The sequence below is a fragment of the Colobus angolensis genome, unplaced genomic scaffold (genome assembly GCF_000951035.1).
Source record: "Colobus angolensis palliatus isolate OR3802 unplaced genomic scaffold, Cang.pa_1.0 Scaffold378, whole genome shotgun sequence".
NCBI lineage: Eukaryota > Metazoa > Chordata > Mammalia > Primates > Cercopithecidae > Colobus > Colobus angolensis.
In genome coordinates, this window is record NW_012117132.1 from 1381888 (window position 1) to 1408767 (window position 26880).

The window sequence follows — 26880 nt, forward strand, 5'->3', positions numbered from 1 at the left end:
CACACCAACATGGCACAAGTATACATATGTAACAAACCTGCACGTTATGCACATGTACCCTAGAACTTAAAGTATAATAAAAAAATAAAATAAACAGCTGCCTTTTTTAAAAAAATAGAATATAAACAAAGACATAGATACTTGTATGCCCCCCCTTTCTAGATAAATGGTTGCATTACATACACACTTTTCTCCATTGTGGTTTTCTTCACATAACAAAATATTTCAGAGATTGGTCCCTCATAGTATATAGAGATTGCTTCCTTCCATTTTATGGCTACATAATTCTGCATTGTGTGGATATATTTTATATAACCAGTTGTCCACTGCTGGACATTTGGGTTATTTCCCATCTTTAACATTACAGATAGTGCTACATTGAATAATCTTGTGCTTATATCTTTTCATGTTTTTGCTATTGTGTCTTTGGGATAGATGCCTGGAAATGGGATTGCTGGGTCAAAGGATACATACAAATGTAATTTTGTCAGATATTGCCAGATTTCCTTTCCCAGGGGTTTTGATTTCTATCTGTATTGGCAGAATCTTTTTCCTCCTGATTTCTTTTTAAATTATGCCTTTTATTGGAAAGCACTATATATTCTTGAATTACCTGGGAAATAGATGTTCCTCAGGCTCTTTGACTTTCTGCTCTAGTAGGACCAGCTTATATTTACGGTACCCGTGTCTTGAAGGTCACTGGAACAATTTCCTCATTGATGCAGCCTCTTGGGTAATTGTATAATGTTATTTTGTGGATTCCCCCTAGAAATTCTGTAGAAATAGAGTCTAGAAGGCTTAGTGTTTTAAATTGCGCATTCAAACCTGGAACATGCGATTAGTGTGAGTGAGTTGCCTTTTTATGGAGTAGAAATACGATTGGATTTATGAGGGGAGCAAACATAATTGCTCTTTATCGAGCAGGTATTATGTACCAGCTCCTGCCTGTGCTAAGTACTTTACATGTTTTGTTTAATCTTCATAATAGTCTTACATAGTGAAGTAGATGCTGTTCTCCCCTGTTCTTAGAGAGGTTACGTAAGACTTAATCTGTAGTCACACAACCCATAAGTGGCATAGAGTTGGGAGATACACCCAGGTCTTTCTGAACTCAAAGCGTCAGTTCTTATGGCCATTAATTGATTTATTGAATTATTTTGTTTCTATTAGGAGACTTTTAAGTTTTAAATATTGCTTACTATTAGATGGTTTGTCATAGCCACTTGAAATTCTTGAATTGGAGGTCATACATCATTTTACAGGATTTGGCATTGATCAATGTATAGAATGTGCAATACACTGGAAAATGCTGAGGTGAATAAGATACAGCTTCTATCTTCTAGGAGCTTAATATCTTAGCTCCTAAGGGAAAGTTCAATGCACATTTAATTACTCATTTGAGGAGAGGGTGGTGGCTATTAATAGTATATTTGCTTGACTGGATCTTTAAAATACAGAGAAATGCAGAAATGCATCTTAAATGTGTTCAGAGTAGTAAAATTCAGCTATGAAAACTTATTTATGTAATTTCAGATTCTTGCCAACTAATAACTGTTATAATTGAATAAGAGGTATTTTGCTTTATCTTTCATTTTGTAACAGTGACTATATGAGTTTTAGGTCCCAGAAAGATATTTTGTTTCTCTCTTGATAAATGGAAAGTGTGTAAATTGGTTGTGGGCTTTTTATTTTTATTTTTATTTATTTATATTTTTGAGACGGCGTACCCCTCTTTTGCCCAGGCCTGAATTGGGGGCGCCAACCTGGCCTCCTGGAAACCTCTCCCCCCGGGTTCCCGCCATTCTCCTGCCTCAGCCTCCTGAGTAGCTGGGACCACAAGCGCCACCACCACGCCCGGCTCATATTTTGTATTTTTAGTAGAGACGGGATTTCACTGTGTTAGCCAGGATGGTCTTGATCTCCTGACCTCGTGATCCGCCCGTCTCGGCCTCCCAAAGTGCTAGGATTACAGCTGTGAGCCACAGTGCCCGGCTGGTTATGGTTTTAATGTGGGTATCCTGAAGGTTAGGTTAATTGTGATGTTCCTGAATTTTGTGTGAGTTGTAACAGTGGATTGCTAGGGTTATATATAATACTTTATATCTTATGCCTTGTTTTCTTTGTCTTTTACACTAATTTCTTTATATGTCCTTTAGCTTGATAACTATGGACAGCAAGAACTTGCGGATCTTTTTGTGAACTATAATGTAAAATCTCCCATTACTGGAAATGACCTATCCCCTCCAGTATCTTTTAACTTAATGTTCAAGACTTTCATTGGGCCTGGAGGAAACATGCCTGGGTGTGTATCACTTATTGTTTAACTGTTTATGTAATGAAGTTTTTAAAATTGCTTATAATAAAAGGTAAATATCAATGTTATGAAGGAAAAACTTTTAAAAAGTGATATACAGAACTACAGATGAATATATTATGGAGAAATAATGGCAGAAATATCTTACTTTAAAAAAATTCTTTCTGAATATAATTTCTGTTTTGGTATATATTTTTTTTTGCCATAAAATAGATGTAAAATCTCTGATCACTATGTCTTCTAGTTATAGCTGCATAGGGCAGAAGGGACAGTTGAAGAATGGTTTTGAAAGCCATTGAACTTATTGCTGAAGGATACTTTAGAAACTATTTAGTTTAGTCCGACACTGTCCAATGGAACTTTCTGCAGTGATGGAAATGTTCTGTAATCTGTGTTGTCCAGTGTGATTAGCTACCAGCCACATTTGGCTCTTGAGCACTCGTAATGGGTCAAGTTCTTCTGAGGCACTGAATTTTAAAATTTATTTCATCTTAATTGAAATTTAAATAGACATGTGACTAGTGGCCTACCATATTGGACAGCATAGGTGTAGCCTTTTGATTTGAAAGATGTGGTTTTCACGGATAAAGAATATCTGGTTGGTTTACAGTATGATTCAGAATTGGAATCTTTATCTTCTGATTCCTTGTCCACTGTTTAACAGACTTAGCCAGTGTTCCCTTTCATAGCTTTAGATATTTTTCTTATGTTAGGGTAAGAGAGTAAGTTTTTGCTACATGAGCTAGATAGATCGTGTTTCCCAGAGGAGGAACTGAAGAATAAGGAAAATTCATTGTGACAAAATATGTCACAGTTAATTATTCTAATGAAACATCAGGTTGATTTGGAATATTTCGTGGAAAGAGGCCAGTGGCAAGCCTTTCATTTTGGCCATATGTACAGAGAGTCATAAAACGAGACATAACCTGTGACCCAGACGTTCCATTTCTGGGAACTGATCTAAGGAAATAATTCAGAAGGAAAGGAAACTATACTTACAAGAAGTATATAAACTGAAAGTAGAAATAACCTATTCAGTAATTTGAGAGTGGTTAAACAAATTATAGTAAAGTGGATTAGTTTAGTATAATATTCTGCCACTATTAATGTGAGAAATTTGTACTATTATTTAGAAAATGGAAAAGTATAAAATATAAATAATACATAATTTTATACATAGTAACTGTAAATATGCATGTAAACTTTACTTACATTTGGATTAAATCTGGAAAGGGCCATAAAAATCAAGAGTTTGTCTGTTAAGTAAGAAGAGGGTACAATTTTAGGTTTTGTACCCTTTGGTTTTAAAGTTATTTTAGTAAAATACTTATTTTGAAGTAGGCCATTGGGAGCACTTCCTTAGTGGATGTTTTGCACAGGATATTTCCTAGGAAATTGAGAGGGCAGTGGCTTTAGTAGTGTATTTGCTTGACTATATCTTTAAAATACAGAGAAATGCGGAAGCCTCTGGTTGAAAATATAAAATACTGCAGAGAATAAAATGATTTGAAAAACATTGAAAATTACCTGGCTTGGTGAGGTGATACTTAGTGATAAGTGAGTGCTGATGTTAAATGTGAGCCCATACTGATTTCTTTTTAGCCCCTCAGTTAAGTTTTAATATGTGGGTTAACAGGGCTAAACATAGGCGTAGGTATTATTTTCCAGAGGATCTAAGATTGTCATCTGCCTTCATGTACGTGATGACTTGGAAGACATCAGGGGTTTAAGGGGCGCTATGGGAGAGGTGGTATTTTTGTTTGTTTGTTTGTTTTTGGAGATGGAGTTTCACTCTTGTTGCCCAGGCTGGAGTGCAATGGTGTGATCTTGGCTAACTGCAACCTCTGCCTCCCGGGTTCAAGCGATTCTCCTGCCTCAGCCTCCTGAGTAGCTGGGATTATAGGCATGTGCCACCACGCCTGGCTAATTTTGTATTTTTAGTAGAGTCGGGGTTTCTCCATGTTGGTCAGGCTGATCTTGAACTCCCAACCTCAGATGATCCGCCCACCTCAGCCTTCCAAAGTGCTGGGATTACAGGTGTGAGCAATTGCGCCCGGCCTGAGGTGGTGTTTTTAAATTATTTTTATTTCTGCTTTTTGAGAAATGGGGTTTTGACTCACTGGTGTAATTAAATGAAATGGCATTGCCAACAGTAGTATTGCCACACTAATTAATACATTTTCTAATACTTGCTATGAAAATGTTTGATACTGAGGAAAATATTTCTAAAACTTCATTTTAGGGCCTGTACAACTTTGTCGTGAAAATGGTATATTTAGGACTTTTAGGATTTGTATCTAGAATTTCAGGATTGTTGGAAAACATAATTTCTTTCTTTGTAACAGACTGATTTACTTAAATTCATAGGTACTTGAGACCAGAAACTGCACAGGGAATTTTCTTGAATTTCAAACGACTTTTGGAATTCAACCAAGGAAAGTTGCCTTTTGCTGCTGCCCAGATTGGAAATTCTTTTAGAAATGAGATCTCCCCTCGATCTGGACTGATCAGAGTCAGGTACTGCTCAGGTTACTCTTACAAATTAGTGAATGACCTTGGCATTGCATTGAAAATGAAAGCTTGCTATGTTGAAACAATTCTGCTTCATAATCCTGATTATGAATTTATTTTTGTCGTCTCCAAAAATCATGTTTTACATTTGGAATCCTCTAAATGTAATCTTCAGGATGACAGGCAGTGTTGAGTGACAAAAGTGAACTTGAAGGGAAAGGAAGGAGGATGGAGAATATCTTAAATCTCACCTGCTCCAAAATTACCTTTTTCCTTGTTCATCATATATTTCGAGGGTGGTAGTATCTTGATTGTCTAAACCAAGGCATTCCGGGCAATGGTGATGTGTATGAAAGTGTGAAGTGGGGATAGGGTGAAAGTTATGACAGGAGGATTGTTCTAGGTGTCTAGGGCAGACAACATTGGTAAAGTTGGGGTGAGGATGTATTAGTAACCAACTAGTGTTCTGGACACAACCTCCGTCCAGGTATTTGGGGGCCTGTATGACAGAAAGGCCAGCAAGCAAGCTTACCCTCATCACTCATGTTCACTCACTTGCCTCTATTCAATTAGCCTACTTTTGTCTGATCTATCCAGGGTTGTATGGGAAGGCATATTGGGGCCGGTGAGTTCCACATTTCTTTAGAAATTTATTATGACTTAGCTGTTTATGACTTAAGCTTTTTGTGATTTCTATACATGTTATTCCTGGTACCATCTCTCAGTGTAATACATTCCATATAAAATATGAGGTATAGCTAAACATAACTTTCTAAGGCCCCAAAGTGTTTTCCCAGCCCCAGCGCCCACCCATTTCCTATCTTCTCTTCTTACTCACTGTAATTACAGACTTGAGTCATAACATAGCCCAGTCACTGACTCTGAATCAAAGCATCCACAGCACCTGCCTCAACTTGTTAGTTCCCATGATGCCATCTGGGAGAAGATGCCTACGTTCTGTGCAAACTGTATCTCTAGACCCTTCAGGCTTATAGTTTAGGAAGGAGGGACTTACAGAGGAAAGAATGTGCACAACTTAGAGAAAGTTGGGGGAAGGACCCCGCTGGGCTTTCATGTAAAAAGAGGAGGTCATCAGAAACTTTAGCCAGGTATGATAGCAATGAAAAATTTGTCAGATTTGAGACTTCGTTTTATTTTCCAGTGTCTGAGTGTTTTCTTGTTTGTTTGTTTTTGACCGTTTCAATATCTATCAAGCATGCCTTCCCAAACTGAGGAAGCTGTGTAAGACTGACCTTGTCTAAAGCCAGTGTTACGAAGAGGGTTTACACAGAGTAGCTATGGGAAGATTATTGAGAAGGACTGAGAAGTAAGGCAGTGTCTGGGGCCTGTGCACTAAAAAAGTGGTGGGTAGGGAAACCAGCTTGGAACTTGGGAGTCATCTCAGGGGTTAACTGGTGGAAAGGCTCTGGGGTTTCTCAACAGTGTATTCTTTGGTCATTTTCACTTCAAAGTGTTGTGTCTGAATTCTGGCTAGTTTTGTTATGTCCCTTGCAAGTTCCTGACCAGAAGTCCACTAATATTTTCATGAGTCAGCATCCTCCTGGCTTTTGTTCCATGGTAGGACGTGTAGTGTTCTGATTCTTCTTGATGGCAGAGTTCTCTGGTGATTAATCTTTGCATAGCTGTATTTCCTTTTGTTAGTTTAGGGGTATTAGATTGTTCATATGAAGATTTTCTGAAATTTTATTTTATTTTGATTGACTTGTCTCTCTTCCTAGCCTGTATATATTTTAGTTCTCTATAGTTTCAAGTACAGTCTCTGAACTCAGATACAGTTACTCAGAATTCTGATGATGCCTGCCTCCTATCTATGAGCTGAGATTATTGTTGAGTAAATTTTGTTTGATTTGTATGATTTCAAGTCACCCAGTGTGGTGCTTTGATATGCTTAAACATTGTGAAATGATTACCACAGTCAAGCTAATTAACATAATTATCACCTCACATAGTTACTTTTTTTTTTTTAGTGGTGAGATCTACTTAAGATCTACTCTTTGAGCAGATTTCAGGTATACGGTGAATCATTAACTATAGACACTGTGCTGAGATTTGTGACGGAACAGGTGGAAAGACTTGGACAGCAGCCTTTTGGAGATTCTAAACAGGGCCCTTAATTTATCCTGTCCCGCATTGTAGCTGTTCAGTCGCTGTCAGCCCAGTTACAAGCTATGTGAGAACAAACATCATGTTTGTTTCTCTCACATTTATATAGGCGCAGAAGATGTTTCCTAGTTGTTGAAAGACAACTAAAACATAGGTGCTGCAGGACCAAATAAGAGACACTATTAAGAAATAAAATTTAAAAATTAAACCTCTTTTTGCAGTATATTTCATGTATTTTTAGGATCCATTTAAGCAATTTTACATTACTTGTAAAACATCTGCGATAATCATGGAAGTACACCAGAAAATGTGATTTTTCTTGAAAGAAGAGAGATTGATTTTGACTCATAAAATTAACTTGAAACACTTTCCCCCCAAATAGCTACTAAATTGCATTCAGAGAAATCTCTTTGGGAAACCATTACAGTGTGCACTTCATCGTTAGGTAATTAGCTTGATGTTAGCTTATTCAATTCATGCCTTATGTCCTTTGCCTTGAATAACACTTTATTTAAGAAACTCTTACTCCAAAGAAACCAGCTGTATGATGCCATTATCAGTCATTTACTTTTTTGTAGCAGTAAAAAAGAAGAAATCAAACTGCTGTGAAAACTAAAGAACCATTTCATTTCGCTTTTAATTTCCCATTCTTTGAATGGGATGAAGAACTTCATTTAGTATATACTTATAAAGACTTGCTAATGCTTTAAGGAAAACCATTTTATCTGGATGTCACTATTCAATGTCTTATTTCTTATTTTGCATGTGATATTTGTGTATGTTTTCCTAATTTAAAAAACTGTATTAATCTGCCTTTAACAAGTTATTTTCAGTTAAAAGTAATAATCTTTTTGAACGTAGCTGGAGGGAAGGAATTAGTACTTCAGAGAAGTTAGATCATGTTTATTTTAAATAGTGAGTAATAAAATTTTCATTAATGTGTTTAAAAATAACAACCTTCACATGTACCCCATACATTTGTAGAAATATAATACATCAAAAAAATAAAAATAACAACTACCTAGACAAATTTAATTCAAAATTGTTTTGGCCATTCCCTTAGGAAACCAACTTTCTGTTTAGTGAAAAAGATGACTCTAGTATGGAGCCTTTATCACTAGAATGCAGTTGAAAATAGGGGCCTTATTTACTGTTTGTTTTATTGTTTTGTTTTTTTTTGTAGTTAAATATGCAGATTTATTACTTGTTTTTGCTTTCAGAGAATTCACAATGGCAGAAATTGAGCACTTTGTTGATCCCAGTGAGAAAGACCACCCCAAGTTCCAAAATGTGGCAGACCTTCACCTTTATTTGTATTCAGCAAAAGCCCAGGTCAGCGGACAGTCCGCTCGGAAAATGCGCCTGGGAGATGCTGTTGAACAGGTAGGATTCTGGAGGTAACTTAACTTAGATTGTGCCTGTTCAGGGTTTGCAGTAATTAGCAAATTCTATGTGTTCTGGGTGACAAAGTATTTTATTTTGGCGGTCATTTACTTTTTATACAGAACTTGGTTTTGTACAGAATTTATTATACAGTATTATTATAGTAAGAGAAAAATCACCTGAACATCTCAATTTGTGGGCCTTGGGGCTAGCATGAAAAAAAAATGTTTAGCAGAGCACTTGGAAAATAGATCTTGGTTTGCATTGTGCCTCACCAATCTGACTCTCAACAGTATGTACTTCTTTGGGGGAGACAGAATTGGACCCACAGAGAGCAAGCCCTCTGGGTTTCAGACTCTTCTGTATTCATAGCAGTGGAATAAGGCCTTGCATATAAGCACTTTGTAAATATTTGCCTGGAGAAGTGAGTGCATGAAAACTTGCCAACAGTAGCTGCTGTCCACCAGTGGAATGAGCTGCCTCGCGGAACAGTGAGCTTCCTGGCCCTGAAAATATTCCTGGCAAGATTGGTCGATAGCTTGTCAGCCACTTTGCGGAGAAGACCTCTGCAGTGTATGGAGATGGGGCTAGATGTTTTCTAAGGTCCTTCCAAACACTAAAATGATTATGTGTACTCTATGGGGTTCACAAATTTCAGTGGGTAAGGATACATTAAAATCCCCTCAACATGTCTCATTACTTTGGTTAATTCAGAAGGGAGTGTCTTTGCCATTCTTTAGTGTCATTATGAATATTGTTTTTAGTACTGTAGATTTAGAAGGTATGAGGTACTGGGCTGAATTTTTGCTGACCCACTAAGTATGTTGGACAGATTTTGAATAACTCCATTATCGTCATCTTGACGTTAACCCATTAAAAAATAACCCAGATCTCATTCTGAGTATTTGAAATTGTTTTGAAAGCAAGATAAAATAGTTTGCGTTGGGTTTCAAATATTTTTCAGTAGGAGTCAATGGAAAATGGTATCTTGGCTTTCAAATTAATATGTGTTTTCTTTTCTTCCTCCATGCTTGCTTTCTTACTGGTTGATTTAGGGTGTGATTAATAACACAGTATTAGGCTATTTCATTGGCCGCATCTACCTCTACCTCACGAAGGTTGGAATATCTCCAGATAAACTCCGCTTCCGGCAGCACATGGAGAATGAGATGGCCCATTACGCCTGTGACTGTTGGGATGCAGAATCCAAAACATCCTATGTAAGTGGAGTGCTGTTTACCATGTGTTTTTCACATTGTTAACTTAGGAGCCCAGGTATCAAAATGGATTTTTGTGCACTTTATGTCACAGAGGAACAAAGGGAAAAGAAAAGAGATCTTTTCCTGAGCAAAATGGAAAAAGCAGTTGCCTCCTGCCTTTTTATGTGTCCTAAAGGGCCTGTTGTAGTCTTAGACAGCTGAGAGAAAGAGTTAGTTGATGATGGGACAGTGCTGATGTGTACACTAGCTGTACCGTGTATTGGCAGTGTTACCGGCAATATCCTGGAGTGGATCTAAGACACATTGGCCTCTCCTTCCTGGCAAGAATCCCAGCAAACATTGGAAATGGTGGAGAGGTTGAGTAAAGAAAGTCATAGTGCTCTTAGCTCAATGAGCTATGTGGTAGCTTTGGGGAATATACTAGTTGATTCTGATCTCTTGCTTAAGTATTACCTTTCTCAAATGTTATGTATTTAACTCAAAATTCACAGACGATCTCAAGGTACTCTCCTGCCCCTGTGCCCTGTCACCCCTCCAGCCTCCACCACCAAACGTGAACATCAGTACTGAAGCTGAGGGACGAAAGGCATTTGCGTATAGGAGATGCTGTCTATACTGGTGGCAGGAGGAAATGTGGCATCTAAAACAAGGCTGAGAGTCTTTTGGCATTTCCCTTCTTGGGTGTTAGAGAGGCTTCCTCACCTGCATAGAAAGAGACTTTATTCTAGTCCAGGGTCATTTGTTCCACTGTACCCTTGGTTCAGTTTTCACTCTTTATTTATTTATTTTTTTTTTTGAGACAGAGTCTCGCTCTGTTGCCCAGGCTGGAGTACAGTGGCTGGATCTCAGCTCACTGCAAGCTCTGCCTCCCGGGCCTACACCATTCTCCTGCCTCAGCCTCCCAAGTAGCTGGGACTATAGGCACAGTTTTTACTTTTTAAAATGGCTTTCTTTTTATGGATTTTTGAAAATTAAAAATCAAAATTAGTCATATTTTATAATTAATGGCTACTTTTTTTAAAACAAAAAGGAAAAAGTAATTCTGAAGAATATTATGTAGAAAATGAAGCTTCCAGTTATGTGCGTCTCCCCAGGTGTTTTATGTCTCATCTTTGTATTGAGCAGACATTTTCTATAAAGGACCAGATGGTAAATATTTTTAGCTTTATGAGTCTCTGTCACGTAACTTTGTTGTTTTTTTTACAGCTTTTAAAACATGTCCAAACTGGCTGGGTGTGGTGACTCATGCTTGTAATCCCAGGACTTTGGGAGGCCGAGGTGGGAGGATTGCTTGAGCTCAGAAATTTGAGACCAGCCTGGGCAACATAGCAAGACCCTGTCTCTACAAAAAGTACAAAAATTAGCCAGGTGTGATAGCACGCCTCTGTAGTTTCAGCTACTTGGGAGGCTGAGGTGGGAAGATCACATGAACCTGGGAGGTTGAGGCTGTAGTGAGCCGTGATTGCACCACTGAACTCAAGCCTGGGTGACAGAGTGAGGCCCTATCTCAAACAAACAAAAAAAGATCATGCTTAGCTCCATGGTCTTGGGTATGTCTGCCTTCTCTAGATGATTTTTCTATGTGTTCTAACACACGTGCATAAATGCATAATAATCTGCATATGTTTATAAATGGCTATTAATGATGTTGTTTTTAATATATTCTTTTTCCCTTGTGGAATTAGGAAAGAATTACTGTAATCTGTTAGGATTTTCTTAGCAAGCTTAAAGTCCTTTAAGTCCTTATCTGTATGCCTTCTAGTCCTTATCTGAGTGCTACTGTGAGGCTGGGGATCAGAAAATGGAAAGTCACTGGAAAACAGGGCTAAATGAAACAAGAAGCTCCAGAGTCCCAGATGCTCTTAACGAGAGGGAAGAACTCCCTTAGAGAGTTTAATACTTTTGTGTGCTTTATATATTTTTTTTAATAAAAAAAGTTACCATTGTAGTTAATGCCACACTAATCCTCTTTCCCTCCAGAGAAGTAATCACTATCCCAACGTTGTTATTCTCAGGCACGTTTTTGTAATTTTACCTTTTAGTACATAAATGTTAATTGACATCTTTGGTAAATTACAACCACCAAACTGTGTGTTTAAGAACATAAGTATATTTACCAGTCGACATGTATAGGGAATTTCAGATTGCCAGATTGCATGTTTTTATAGGCTTTGTTCTTTAATTCCTTTTGTTGTTTTGTGTTGGAGTTTCTGAGCTCATATGAGTTTTATATTTGCTTGCTTTATTACAAACACCCCATGTGATAACATGTGCTTGGAAAGCTTAATAGTTTTGTCTTTTTTTTTTTTTTTGAGACAGAGCCTTGCTCTGTCACCCAGGCTGGAATGCAGTGGTGCATTCTCTGCTCACTGCAGCCTCCGCCTCCTGTGTTCAAGCGATTCTCCTGCCTCAGCCTCCCGAGTAGCTGGGATTACAGATGCATGGCACTGCACCCGGCTAATTTTTGTATTTTTTGTGAAGACAGAGTTTCTCCATGTTAGCCAGGCTGGTCTTGAACTTCTGACCTCAGGTGATCTACCTGCCTCAGCCTCCCAAAGTGCTGGGATTACAGACATGAGCCACTGTGTCTGGCCAAGCTTAGTAGTTTTGATGGTTTAATTTCCCCAAACTATTTGGATCAAGGGCAAAAAAAGAAAAAAGAAAAAAAAAAACGCAAATCATCGTGAGAAGGACTAACTAGATATCTACCAAAATAAGCTCTTTACAAACTCTTTTTCTTATTGAAATAACGGGTTCTTAAGAGTTTGTCATAGTTGGGGTTGCTATAAGAAAGTACCACATACGGAGTGGCTTATAAACAACGGACATTGATTTCTCACTGTTCTGGAGGCTGAAAGTCAGAGATCAGGGGGCCAGCGTGGTCTGATTCTTGTGAGGGCCCCATTCTCAGTCGCATACTGCCAACTTCTTGTTGTATCCTCACATGGTGAAAGAGGGCAAGAGAGCTCTCTGGGGTCCCAGATTCCAGTGATCAGGGCTGCATCCTCATGACCTAATCACCTCCCAAAGACACCTCCTCCTAATACCATCATGTTGGGAGTTAGGATTTCAGTATACGAATTTTGCCAAGGACACAAGCATTCAATTCATTGCAGGTTCTTTGAAAATAATTTAAATTTTGCTTTTTAAAAGTATCTTATGTATGTATTTATAAGACAGGGAACCTGGCATCAATGTGATCATAATGCTCTTATATAATTTTATTGTGTGACCTAAACTTTATCCACTCTTATACTGAGTTTTCTTTTGTTCAGTAAAGAAAGTGAATTGAATCCAAATGCCCACATTTATGGCAAGCTGAAGTAGGTGTTTAGTCAGCCATCTGATATCAAGTTGTGAGAACAGTAGGTACTTCATCCAAAGAATTATGGTTTCTGCCAAGTTCATTTTGATTCCTGTTCACAAATTTGAACCAAATTTACAGGCTTTGTCTAGGTTCACATTTAATTTCCGTAATTAAATTCCAGAATATATTAGTTTACACCACAGACTCAGTATGACAATATAAATCCATCCAGAAAGGAAGATTATTTTGTGTACAGTGTGAATTATATATTTTTTCTTTCATTTTTTTTGTTTTTTTTTTTTTGAGTCTCGCTCTGTCGCCCAGGCTGGAGTGCAGTGGCCGGATCTCAGCTCACTGCAAGCTCCGCCTCCCGGGTTCACGCCATTCTCCTGCCTCAGCCTCCTGAGTGGCTGGGATTACAGGCGCCCACCACCTCGCCCGGCTAGTTTTTTGTATTTTTTGGTAGAGACGGGGTTTCACCATGTTAGCCAGGATGGTCTCGATCTCCTGACCTCGTGATCCGCCCATCTCGGCCTCCCAAAGTGCTGGGATTACAGGCTTGAGCCACCACGCTCGGCCTCATTTTTTTTTTTCTTTTTAAGATGGGGTCTCACTATGTTGCCCAGATTGATCTCAAACTCCTGGTCTCAAGTGATCCTTCCACTTCAACTTCCCAAGTACCTGGGATTACAGGCGTGAGCCATCACACCCAGATCCGTGTGAATTATATTTTATAGGTTTATTAGCTGCCTGATATATGAGGCTATTCCCATTTCAAATATTTATAAAATTTGAATGAAGATTTTATAATCGAATTATCCTTGAATATATGAAAGGGTTATAATCTGCATGCATTTGTGAATGAACCCAATGTAAGTAATAAGTAAGTAATGTTTTTATTGATTATATCTTTTTAGGGTTGGATTGAGATTGTTGGATGTGCTGATCGTTCGTGTTATGACCTCTCCTGTCATGCACGAGCCACCAAAGTCCCACTTGTAGCTGAGAAACCTCTGAAAGAACCCATATCCTTTCTGGTCACTCCAAAAACCCAGGATTCACATGTGAACATCTTGCTAATGACTAAGTCCAAGTCTTTACCGTGTTCTATGGATAAATGGAGATGTTTTCAATACCGTAGTAACACTTGTTTAAACCTATTATTTTACCTATCTCTTTGTTCCTTTCCTGTTTTCTGCACTTGTAGTCTGACGTGTGCCCACTCAATGTTTGGCCTTTAAAAGAAGCATATTTAGAAAAATACTCTGAATATCTTTCAGAGCGTTAATAGTCTTTCTCAGCTGTTTCCAAAATGCGCTTCACACCTGCACCTACCTACATGCTCTTTAAATAAAGAGTGCCTGGTGGAAAGCTTTTTCCATTAAAAGATGAGTGCCATTTGATAGTAGATGAAATAATAATTTAACTCACTTGGTCTGAAAATCAGCAAAATAGAAATTTTCTTTCTTTACTAGGCAGTGAAGTTATGAGCTGATTTCTTAGGGGTAGGTCAGTGACAGGAAATAGATCTTGTTTTGGGCATTTTAGAAATAAATTCTTATCAGAAGTTCTTATGCCATGAGTTGGGTCATTGCTGATTAGATAATATCTCTTTTTTCTCGCTGTAACTGGAAAAGTTTCTATTGATGGTATTAGTTTTGGGTGAGATTTGCCTGAATGATTTTGGGGACAGGTGTTTCATCTTGCCTTAAAATCAACATAAACAGGATCTGGAGTACTGATAGAGAGCTGGGGTGGTTTTAAGTTGTTTACTGATTGTTCTCAGGCTCGTTTTCTGAAATACTGAGGCAGTGCTGTAGTTTTGGATTCCTTGACTACTTCATACAAAACAGTCAATGTTGTTCAGTTTGAACCCAATAAGGGAGCAATTGGTAAGGCGTATAAGAAGGATGCAAAACTGGTGATGGAGTATCTTGCCATTTGTGATGAGTGCTACGTTACAGAAATGGAGATGCTGCTGAATGAGAAAGGGTAAGATTTCAGATGTTTAGTCTTCCATGGGCTCCAGTCAGTTGTGTCTTCTGCCAGGTTCTGAAAGTTAGGGTGTGATTAATTTCTTAAGATTTTTTGCAGGTGACTACTGTATCTTGGCTGCATTTGAAGGACTGTCTTTGCTGAGATTTTGGCATTATAGCCTGGAAAAAGATTTGAAGTAGAATATAAAGGTTTTTTTTTTTTCCTATTAACTTTCTTAAAGAGACTTACCCAGCCAGGAAGGGTTAGAAACTACATCTACTATCTCTCAGGTCACTTCTCCTTTTTGGAGGTTTAGAATACTCTCTGATTGTTTAAGCATGAATATAAACAATAGAGAAGGGAGGGCATGGTGGCTCACGCCTGTAATCCCAGCACTTTGGGAGGCCGAGGCAGGCAGATCACGAGGTCAGGAGACCATCCTGGCTAACGCGGTGAAACCCCATCTGTACTAAAAATACAAAAAATTAGCCGGGCATGGCGGTGGGTGCCTATAGTCCCAGCTACTTGGAGGCTGAGGCAGGAGAATGGCGTGAACCTGGGAGGTGGAGCTTGCGGTGAGCCGCGATCTTGCCACTGCACTCCAGCCTGGGCAACAGAGTGAGACTCCGTCTCAAGAAAAAAAAAAAAAAATAGAGAAAAGCCTTTAAAGGAATACAACAAAATCCAGCACTGAACAATGTAAAATTTTCAATATCCAGCAAACGATAAAAATTACTATATATATGAAATAGCAGGAAAATGAGGAGTAAAGTCATTTGAAAGAAACACCTAGAAAAAACATGATGCGGTAAATACATAAGGATGTTAAAGCATTTACTATAAATATGCTTCATGTACTCAAGGGTGTAAAGGAAAACATGAACATGTGAGGTGAGAAATGGAAAAATATATGTGTAATATGGATATAAACACATGTTTTTTATATATATAAACAACATGAAACATTTAGAGACAGTATCTCAAATGAAAATGTCACTGGATGGGATTAACAGTAGATTAAACATTACAGAAGAAAGGTCATTGAACTCAAAGACATAGCAACAAAAACTATCCAAAATGAAGCATAGAAAAAACGAGACTGGGAAAAAAATGTCCAATAGGACAATGTCAGACCATCTTGAGATGGTCTGAGAGCCTAGAGAGGGCGTATAGAAAAAATATTATACGATAGCTGGAAATTTTCCAAATTTGATGAAAACGATAAAACTACAGATTGAAGAAGCTTAGCCCCAAGCAGGATAAACACAAAGATGACCATATGAAGACACATGAAAATCAAATAGCTAAAAACCAGGGATGAAGAGAAGAACCTTTAAAGCAGCTAGAGGGGAAAAAGACTCATTACATAAAAACAAATGAAGATAAGAATGATTAGAATTCATATCAAAAACTATGCAGATCACCATATAATAGAATGAAATCTTTTAAAGCGTTTAAAGCGCTTTAAAGTTCCTACGCCCAGCAAAAATATATTTCAAAAATTAAGAGGAAATACTTTAAGACCAAGCTTGCCCAACCTGCGGCCTGCAGGCTGTATATGGCCCACCCGGGATGGCTTTTGATGCTGCCCAACACAAGTTCGTAAACTTTCAAAAAAACATTATGAGTTTTTTTTTTCTTTGCTCATCAGCTATGGCTAGTGTTAGTGTATTTTACTTGCAGTCCAAGACAGTTCTTCTAGTGTGGCCCAGGGAAGCCAAAAGATTGAACACCTCTGTTTTAGACAATCCAGGGCTCTGAAAGTGCATTACCAACAGACCTCCACTATGAGAATTGTTAAAGGAACTTCTTCCGGCAGAAGTATGAAAGTTTAGATCTACCCAGAAGACTTAAGAGATCTAGAAATGATAAATATGTGGGTAAATAGAAATGGCATTTTCTTTCTCATCTCTTAATTTCTTTAAAAGATAATGGAGTATTTAAAGTAAAAATAATAATACAGAATTTATAACTCGTGGAAGTAAAATGTATGCTATCAATAGCACAAAGGGTGGGAGCAAAGAATTAGGAATATACTCTTGTGAGGTGTATACATTATATATGAAATGGTGTAATGTTACTTGAAGATAAACTGTGATAAGTTAAAAAATGCATAGAGTGGACTCTAGAGCCATCACCTGGAAAAAAAACCACAAAAAAAAAAAACAAGGAGTGTAACTAATAAACCAATAGTGGAGATAAAGTAGAATAAGAAAAAATATTCCACAAGAAGATGGGAGAAGAGGAAAAGAAACAAAGAACAGATGGGACAAAGATGAACTCTTGCAAGTTGAAGATACCTGTTTCAGAAAAATTTTAAAACATTTCTAGTCTTCTAGAATTAACACCTATTTATACTAAAACAATATCAAATCCCATTAAAATGGACTAAGTTATATTACTAGTTAAATATCATTATCCATAAACACAGTTTGCTTTATTACTTATTCTCAAGTAATGGCTGTCTCCTTGTCAATTGCACCTCTTTCTTTTTTTTGAGATGGAGTCTCACTCTGTCACCCAGGCTGGGGTGCAGTGGTGCGATCTCAGCTCACTGCAACCTCTGCTTCCCAGTTTCAAGCAATTCTCCCACCTTAGCCTCTTGAGTAGCTGGGACTATAGGTGTGCACCACCACGCCTAGCTAATTTTTTGTATTTTTAATATAGAGACAGGGTTTCACCATGTTGACCAGGCTGGTCTTGAACTCCTGACCTCAGGTGATCCGCCTGCCTTGGCCTCCCAAAGTGCTGGGATTACAGGCATGAGCCACCATGCCTGACCCAATTGCAACTCTTTTATAGCTGTTCACTATGATACACTTAGACTGTGCTCACAGAGAGGGTGAATATAACACTGTGTATGTAATGGAATCTTTAATGCATGCACACGCAGACTTCAGACAGAATAGTAAAAACGGAAGAATTCAGTGAACACCAGTCAGATGAGGCATGAAATTATCACAGGTGGAAACAAGCAAAATGCAGTTGTTACGTATGCCAAGTATCCAGCTTCCGAGACAACCACATGAGGGCTCTCTATCCTAGCACTGAATTGTTTGGGAGGCAAGAGAAATCCAAATTGATGACTCAAAATGTGAGGAAACACCTCCTAAGCTGAAATACAGGTATTACATGAAACTCTTTATAAGGGTGAATTATTATAACCTGAAACTGAATGGGCATATCTCAGGACACAAATACATGACAGCCAGTGATTTTGGGGGGGATAATATTTTATGTTGCCATATGAAACAGAAACATTAAACTTCTTTTAAACTGATCTTCATCAACACAAATGTCAGAATTTATTTTGAAAATAGTGTGGGCATTGGACTGTAAAATTACTTCTGTAAGATGACATGCTGGTTCATTTGTACATTTGTTGGGACAATAATGAGAACCCTTGTGTTTTTACCAGCAGGCTTATTTCTGACAAAGTTGTTATTATTCTAAAACTGAATTTTCAAAAAGTTGTTTTTGGTTTTACTTTGATCTCAAAACCAAAGGCATTAGTCATTAAGTCACTTGTGGAATTTTATGAAACTAGTCAAAATTTGGTGTATCTCCTCAGAGTACTTTTTGGTGCCATTGTTAGAATAATACTTAATTTGGTGTTCCTTATGAAATAATTTAAATTTGACATCACTTATTATATCTGGAGAGTTGATCAAGTTATAAAAATAAAAAAGCAATTTAGCAATCTACAAAATTCCTTTAAATTAAGGCATGGGGTGCCTGTTTGAACTAATACAAAATGTATTTTGTTTCTTTGTAGGGAATTTACAATTGAAACTGAAGGGAAAACATTTCAGTTAACAAAAGACATGGTCAATGTGAAGAGATTCCAGAAAACACTATATGGTAAATTTGTAAAAATGATAAACAAAAAGTCACTGCTCCCTAAAGCTTTTGCTGTTGTTTGAGACAGGGTCTCGCTCTGTCACCCAGGCTGGAGTGCAGTGGCACAACTTCTGCCTCCCGGGCTGAAGCATTCCTCCCTCCTGTGTCAGCCTCCCAGTTAGCTGGGACTACAGGAGCACGCTACCATACCCAGCGAATTTTTGTATTTTTTGTAGAGTTGAGGTTTTTGCCATGTTGCCCAGGCTGGTCTTGAACACCTAGGCTCAAGCAGTCCACCCGCCTCGGCCTCCCAAAGTGCTGGGATTACAGGCATGAGCGACCATGCCTAGCCCTCATTCCCTGTCTTTTTTGGCAAAATAACTTGTTAAAAAGTCCTTTAGGGGCCAGACTCGGTGGCTCATGCCTGTAATCCCAACACTTTGGGAAGCCGAGAGCAGGTAGATCACGAGGTCAGGAGTTTGAGACCAGCCTGGCCAACATGGTGAAACCCCATCTCTACTAAAAATGCGAAAATTTTGCCGGGTACAGTGGCTCACGCCTGTAATCCCAGCATTTTGGGAGGCTGAGGTGGGTGGATCACGAGGTCAGGAGATCGAGACCATCCTGGCTTACATGGTGAAGCCCCATCTCTACTAAAAATACAAAAAAAATTAGCTGGGTGTGGTGGCGGGCACCTGTAATCCCAGCTACTCAGGAGACTGAGGCAGGAGAATGGCATGAACCCGGGAGGCGGAGCTTGCAGTGAGCTGAGAGCATGCCACTGCACTCCAGCCTGGGCGACTGAGCAAGACGCTGTCTCAAAAACAAACAAACAAAAAATACAAAAATTAGCTGGGCGTGGAGGTGCGTGCCTGTAATCCCAGCTACTCGGGAGGTTGAGGCAGGTGAATCCCTTCAACCCGGGAGGCTTGCAGTAAGCCGAGATCGCGCCATTGTACTCCAGCCTGGGTGACAGGGCGAGACTCTGTCTCCAAAAAAAAAAAAAGCCATTTAGACCAGTGATGTTTCATGCTTTTTTAAAAGTTAAGAAGATGATTTTTTTTTGTAGAACAAATTATGTGAATCAGGCAATGAGTAATTTTGGAGCATATATGAAGGATGCCGAAGTTTATTTGTGGCTGAATTGAAATTCCTGGAAACAGAATAGTAGTGGGTGTTTGAGAAGCTACTGCCAGTGGAGAGAGTGAGCCTTTGTTCTTGGCCAGTCTTGTAGCTAGGCTTCAGTGAGCAGTGGTAGGAGTAAGCAGGGGCTTCTCCGTCACGCTCTGGGACTTTGTAGCCACGATCCTGGCAGCTAGTTCAGAGCTGCACATCACCATTACTCAGATACCACAGAAGGATGGTGGGGGAATGCCTTGATCGTGGTTCTAAAATATTACTCTTTATCGTAGACAAACAGGATCTCTTTTCCCCTACATGTGTGAGTTTTTGGTTCCAATGATCTCATTTCCCAAACAACATAAACTCTCCAAGGTTATGGCCAGTTATCTTAGACCTGGACAGTGCTTAGCAGTGCTTCTTCCTTTCCACATAATAAGTAATAATTATCAGTATATTTCCTGTGTATACCACGGGTGTTGTCTTACCCACAGGAAGAGCTGTAGGCCACTGTAAGATGTCTTTGATGGATTGCTGTTCTTTGAGCAAACTCTTCCCTAAGGGTGGCCTGACCCCAGAACGTTGGTAATACAATGCCAGTAATTTGGTTCTGAACAAGTTCTCATCAAGATAACAAGCTAAAAAGTTAAAGAAACACAAACTGTGTAATACTTTTTGTGTGTGGGAATTGTTTTTGTGAATTTTGCCAGCTGTGTTAGATTTTAAATTCTAGTAAAATCTTATTAAAAGCCTTAGATTTTTTGTGCTTTCTGGGTAGCCAAGGCAGGTGATAGAGACAAAGTGTAGCTGCTGCTCTTCGTAGTTTGCCAACTGGTGAAGAAATATTCTGGTAACTCAGATTTCATTTTTACACAGTATAAACAGAATTTGGTGAAAGGTTGTTTCACTCTAACTTTCTCTTCAGAGGCATGTTTCCTATTAGCAAATAGTTTTTAGGTATGTTCTTGTTTCTTTGTTCTAATATACAGAGATAAAAAATCCATCTAGAATAGAGATATTTTTAGTGCTAAGATTTTTTTTTTTTTTTTGAGACCAAGTCTCGCCCTTGTTTTCCAGGCTGGAGTGCAATGGCACGATCTTGGCTCACTGCAACCTCCGCCTCCGGGATTCAAGCGATTCTGCTGCCTCAGCCTCCCAAGTAGCTGGGATTACAGGCACCTGCCACCACTCTTGGCTAATTTTTGTATTTTTAGTAGAGATGGGGTTTCACCATGTTGGCCAGGCTGGTCTCGAACTCCTGACCTCAGATGATCCACCCACCTCGGCCTCCCAAAATGCTGGGATTACAGGCGTGAGCACCATGCCCAGCGAATTGTTTATAGAGAGAATCTGAAATGCATTATGTGGTATTTAAGAGAATGTTATTGAATTTCTATCTCTTTCGCAGTGGAAGAAGTTGTTCCGAATGTAATTGAACCCTCCTTCGGCCTGGGTAGGATCATGTATACGGTATTTGAACATACATTCCATGTACGAGAAGGAGATGAACAGAGAACAGTAAGTTGTCATGTAGTGTGCTGTTATAGTGTCAGAAAAGAAAAATGTTCTGAATTACATTGTGAAGTACATTAATAAGACTCTAGAATGATCAATTAGTTGTTACTATAATCTACTGGTGCTATTAACATTCATCTTTGCTTAAGTTTTTATAGACAAACCACTTTCCTGTGTTATCTTATTGAGCTTTAGGTTATTCTAGAAGCTATTGTTTTAGTTGCCTGGTGCTCTCTATTCTGAGACTGAACCAGTTACTTTGGGGAACAATCTATATTATGTCAATGGAAGGAATGGTACTTTCTGGATATGCTGTGTTTTCAGAAATTTGAGAAGGATGAGATGACTCATAGAATTTAGCCAGACCACTAAACTCTATCTATACTCTGGTAAAGTATCAAAGGGAACCCTCTCAAACTGCATAAAATTGTCTGGGGTACTTTTGGGGTAAAGATGTGAATTCCTAGGTTCTACTCTGGAGATGCTGATTCACTAGGTCTAAGACCCAGGGATCTGGGTGTTTTTTTAATAATAAGAACCCTGGGTGATTTCACTGTGAAAGCTTGACAGATCATAAATGGGGTAATAGTTATCTGGGGTATAGCCTTTCCTAGCATTCAAGTATTGCTGAAGATAGAAGTTTGTAAGAAGTCTTCATCAACTCCCACAAATTTTCTTTTGGTTCTGATGCTTCTGAATCACTGCTCCTTGCCTTCTTCCTCTCTATCTCCTTGCCTTACTTCACCATTTTTACCTCGCCTCTGCCTGCAGAAGTTACGCTCCTGGTCAGATTGCTAGGAAAGCCAACCAGAAGAATGACTAAAAAGGAGAGGTTGTATATGTCAGGCTAATTGAAAGAAACAGTGTCATCCACTTGGCCATTCTAAAGCTTGAGTGTATGTAATGTTAGACATCAACCCTGTGGTTCTTTCTAGGACATTTAACCTTGAAGGATGAACTAGTGCATTCTCAGCAGCAGTACTTCAGTCTGACACACTATTGTAATACATAGCTAATAAAGTTAGTACTGTACTCTCTGCCCTAAAGTTGCATCTTCATTTCCCAACCTTGAAGAAGCAGCCCTATTCATTCAACAGATTGTAGGAACCTGGGCTAGGCCCCAGGTACGCAAACATAACTGCGTGTGTTCTTTTTAGATGTCAAGTCTGCTTCAAGCTTTTTCTGCTTATTTTTCTAATACAAAGGTTTTAGAAAATCTTTTAGCTGTTCTTTGAATCTAACAATATTAATATAACTAGAGCTTTAATAGAAATTTCGTAAGGGCTAAACAAGAATAAATTAGTCACAGTGTTTTATGAATTGCGTGAATTCCCATGATGAAGAGAAATTTGATTAGACTGTGGGAAGCCAAAAATGCTTCTAAATTATTAGCACCTAGTTCCTCAATCTATTTGCCTATAAATTTCATATAAAAACATTGCTAGTGAAATTCTAAAAACTATTTTTCTATAAAGGCAGGTCCCTATTACTGTCTCATATTAAATAGAAATATCATAAGATGGAGGAAGGGAATATAATTCTGAACCTTCTGTGATGTGAGCAGCAGTGTTGGTGGAATACAGGCCTTACTTAGAGTGGGATATTCATTGCTTGGCGTTAAAGGTTAATTGAACTTTGGGTAAGAGGCTAAACTGGAATCTGTGTCATTCATTATTTTTATGGGACAAATTTATTCTGTGTTTTTGCCTTCAAGTGAACCTTTTGTACAAGTATTAAGAACTGCCTTCAGTTCCCATTTCCAACCCAAAGTAGTAGATTGGTTTGCCTTCCACAGAATATTTTTATTTTTGCTTTTTTTTTTTTTTTGTCTCGCTTTGTTGCTCAGCTGGAGTGCAGTGGCATGATCTCAGCTGACTACAGCCTCAAACTTCTGGGCTCAAGCAATCCTCCTGCTTCAGCCTCCCGAGTAGCTGGGACCACAGGTGCGCCTCACAATGCCCAGCTAATTTTTTAGTTTTTGTAGAGATGGGGTCTTGCCATGTTGCCCTGGCTGGTCTTGAATTCTTGGGCTCAAGCAATTCTTCTGCCTCAGCTTCCCAAAGTGCTGGGGTTACAGGCAGGAGCCACTGTGCCCAGCCTTATTTTTGCTTTCTTTGATTTCTGAGTTACTCAGAAACGGTTTCAGGGCAGTTTAAGAAGGCTGTATGTACTTTTTGGTGTAGGTATATGGAGCATCTTTTTTTGTTTCTTACTATTTCTTTTGGACATACGTTTGTGAGCTAATTAAACTTTTCTGTTTCACCTGGTCACTAAGGCTTATAGGTTCTTTTCTTGAAAGACAGAATGGGCTTTTGGTTTGGGGCATTGCCACTTGTTTGATGATTTAGGTAGTCTCCACAGAAAAACTGTCTTTTATGTGGGACCAAACATGACCGTCTTTTGTATGTAGTAGCTTTCAGAATGCTTTCACATCGTTTGACTTTTTTAGTAACGGGCTTGTGAAGCAAGCAGAGCAGGTGGTAGAGACCTGCTTTTTAGATGGAGAAACTAAGGCTTAGAAAGAGAGCTCATGAGTTGGCCCAAATTCGGAGCTGAAACCAGGTGTTTCTGATGCTGGTTCTCCTGCTTCTCTTTTGCCATACTGCTTTTCATGTCATGTTTTCTGGCATTTGGGTAATGATGTTATGCTTGAACACTTGCTGAATATTAACCTCTTTTGGTTTGGGGTATTCGCATTTAGATATTTACGAATTAACATATTTGGATTTTTTTCTTTTTAAATCATCCAGTTCTTCAGTTTCCCTGCTGTAGTCGCTCCATTCAAATGTTCCGTCCTCCCACTGAGCCAAAACCAGGAGTTCATACCATTTGTCAAGGAATTATGTAAGCAAATTCAATTGGGTAAACTCCATGGGAACACCATCGGGAGACTGAATCTTAGGAAATGTATCGTTTATTTCAATAAAAATAGAGATTGAATAAAGAATATAAATGATTTTATAAAGAGAACATGCTTTTAGCCTGTACTCTTACTTCTAAGAGAGAGGGTATGCTCGCTCAGATGTTTTATTGTGGCGTTTGAGGGAGTCAAGGTAGGACCCAAGAGTCAGATTTAAAAATTATTTCCTTCTCATACTGACGTTGGTGCTCAGTTCATTGAGGGAACCCAAGTGGAGTGTAGCAACCCTAGTGGATCTACAGCCACAGAATCCACTGCCCTGAAAGGAATCCTAGTGGTCATCTGGCACATCCCACCTATTTCAGAGTCGGGAAGTGGGGAGAGTCCATTGACCTGCTCAGAGCCATAAAAATGGAGGTGGTGGAGTCAGGACTCACCTTCTGGCCTTGGCTCTTGGTCCTATATTTGTTCCCCCTATAGCTGTATCAGATGGAGGCATGCGTGAAGATTTGGATTCTCGCAAGAGATTTATTAAACTTTAGGGATGTTTCTTTGTGTTGCAGCTCAACTTGTTGCTGTCTTGTCTTGGTCCCTTTTATAAGTCTCCTGAGCTTTTAAGACAGTAGTTAGATAACATTGGGCTTAACTCCATTGTTCTATATTTAATTTACTTTGTTTATTTTGGATAGCGGAAGCCCTCACCAGGCACGGAGTGTCTCACAAGGTAGACGATTCCTCTGGGTCAATTGGAAGGCGCTATGCCAGGACGGATGAGATTGGCGTGGCTTTTGGTGTCACCATTGACTTTGACACAGTGAACAAGACCCCCCACACTGCAACTCTGAGGGACCGTGACTCAATGCGGCAGATAAGAGCAGAGGTATCTGGCCTTCTCTTTGGCATTTTTAGCCTTAGAAATGTGTACTGCTTCTTACTGATTTGTGTTGGATTTTGATGTGTATATGCTCCCTTTCCTTTTTTTTTTCTTTTTAATTTTAATGAACGGCTTCTATCAGACAGAGCCCAGATTCTCAAGTCCCCCTGGTTTAATTATGAAAATATCCATTAGCACTTCTCTAATATTTTATAACCATTTGTATTGCTCTGGGCTTGTTCTCCAGCAGTTTGCTTTTATACTTGTTTGTTTATTGGGCAGGAGAAATATGATGCCAAGAATTTGTTGCCATAGTTTTATTGGTAGGCTTTTGAGGGGTTAGACATTTTAATTTTTTATTTTTACAGACACATATACATGTGTATGTATAAACTTTTCCGTGTTCAGATATTCAAAACAGTGAGTCATGTTTCAGTAATTTTGGTCAATAGGAAGGCAGTAATGGAGATGGTGGAAGCACAGAAGGGGAAGGATGGGTGGTAAGGGAAAGGAAAGAGTAGCTGCTCTAATTGATGTCTGCCTGCCTAATTTATCAACTTTGAGCACATATTTCAAGTGCCTGTTCCGTACTTAGCTTGGTACAGATACTAATAGGGAAAACAGAAGCAAAAGACTACTTTTTTTTTCTGAAGGAGTTTATAGTCTAATCCAGAAGTCGTGAATTTCTAGCTTGACTTTTTAGAGACCATCTGGCTACTCTGGACCTATGTACCTATCTAGGTGTGGTTCTCAAAAGTGTAGTCCCTAGACCAGCAGCATCAGTATCACCTGGAAATGTGTAAGATAAGCAAAACCTCCCCAGACCTACTACATCGTAAACTGGGGATGGAGAGGCAGAGGGGGCAGGCAAAACTTTTTTAGTTTTGACGAGACCTCCAGATGATTCTGACGTGCACTCGAGTTTGAGAACCATTGCTGTGTGGCAGCCAGTGTTCGATTTTGGCTGAGGAACAGTGGCCTCCTTCGTCAGAGCTCTCCAGTTTGCCAGTCTTATGTAACTCCCTCACACGAGTTACTTGACTGACCCCTGTTTGTTCTAATAGTTAAATTTAATGCACGTGAAGTAAGGGACATGGAGATTTAGAAAAGTTAGGAAAGGCTTTGTGGCAGAATTGAGTTGTCTGGGGGAACTGGTGGGCATTGTGGGCTAGAGGAAGAACATGAACCCATGCCCGGCATGACATTGTTTGGCTCTGTGTAAGGTTTCCTGAGTTCAGGATGAATCTTCTTCTTAAAAATCTGAACAAGTTGGTTGATACTTGGCTTCTCTCTCCTTGTCTCTAGGTCTCTGAGCTGCCCAGCATAGTCCGAGACCTAGGCAATGGCAGCATCACATGGGCCGATGTGGAGGCCAGGTATCCTCTGTTTGAAGGGCAAGAGACTGGTAAAAAAGAGACAATCGAGGAATGAAGACAATTTTGACAACTTTTGACCACTTGCGCTGAAAAACAAAACAAAACAAAACAAAAAACTCTTATCATGTCCACTTTACAAAAGAAAACAGCATTGTGATTACTCCCAGGGACTGTATTTTATCTTCAGTGGCTGCCTGATTTTACCCCCACAATTAAAGTTTGAAGGAATCCTGAACAAACTTCTGATCTATTTGCTCATGTTTTTACATTTTCAGCAAGGCTGTTTCTCCCACGTTTGGGTAGACATTCTCATGGCTTAATGTTAAACACAGTTAACACTTTTAAAAAAATTAACAGCTTTATTGGGATATCATTTACATACCACAAAAATAACCTGTTTTAAGTGTACAGTTCAATGATGTTTAGTATATTTACAGAGTTGTGCAACCACCACCACAAA

The 26880-nt window shown here is 39.0% G+C and overlaps 1 protein-coding gene across 1 annotated transcript in view; it reads left to right on the top strand.

Annotated features, from left to right (window-relative positions):
• The window catches only part of GARS (glycyl-tRNA synthetase), a 43280-nt gene extending 16621 nt beyond the window's left edge, over positions 1 to 26659 (top strand). Inside the window, exons 7-17 of the mRNA XM_011953946.1 lie at positions 2157 to 2302; positions 4682 to 4831; positions 8170 to 8332; positions 9388 to 9552; positions 13777 to 13884; positions 14706 to 14851; positions 18612 to 18697; positions 21204 to 21313; positions 24061 to 24154; positions 24860 to 25050; positions 26350 to 26659. Coding sequence (XP_011809336.1) covers positions 2157 to 2302; positions 4682 to 4831; positions 8170 to 8332; positions 9388 to 9552; positions 13777 to 13884; positions 14706 to 14851; positions 18612 to 18697; positions 21204 to 21313; positions 24061 to 24154; positions 24860 to 25050; positions 26350 to 26475 — 1485 coding nt within the window. The 3' untranslated portion in view covers positions 26476 to 26659. The remainder of the gene's footprint in view (positions 1 to 2156; positions 2303 to 4681; positions 4832 to 8169; positions 8333 to 9387; positions 9553 to 13776; positions 13885 to 14705; positions 14852 to 18611; positions 18698 to 21203; positions 21314 to 24060; positions 24155 to 24859; positions 25051 to 26349) is intronic.
• Positions 26660 to 26880: the final 221 nt, after the last annotated feature.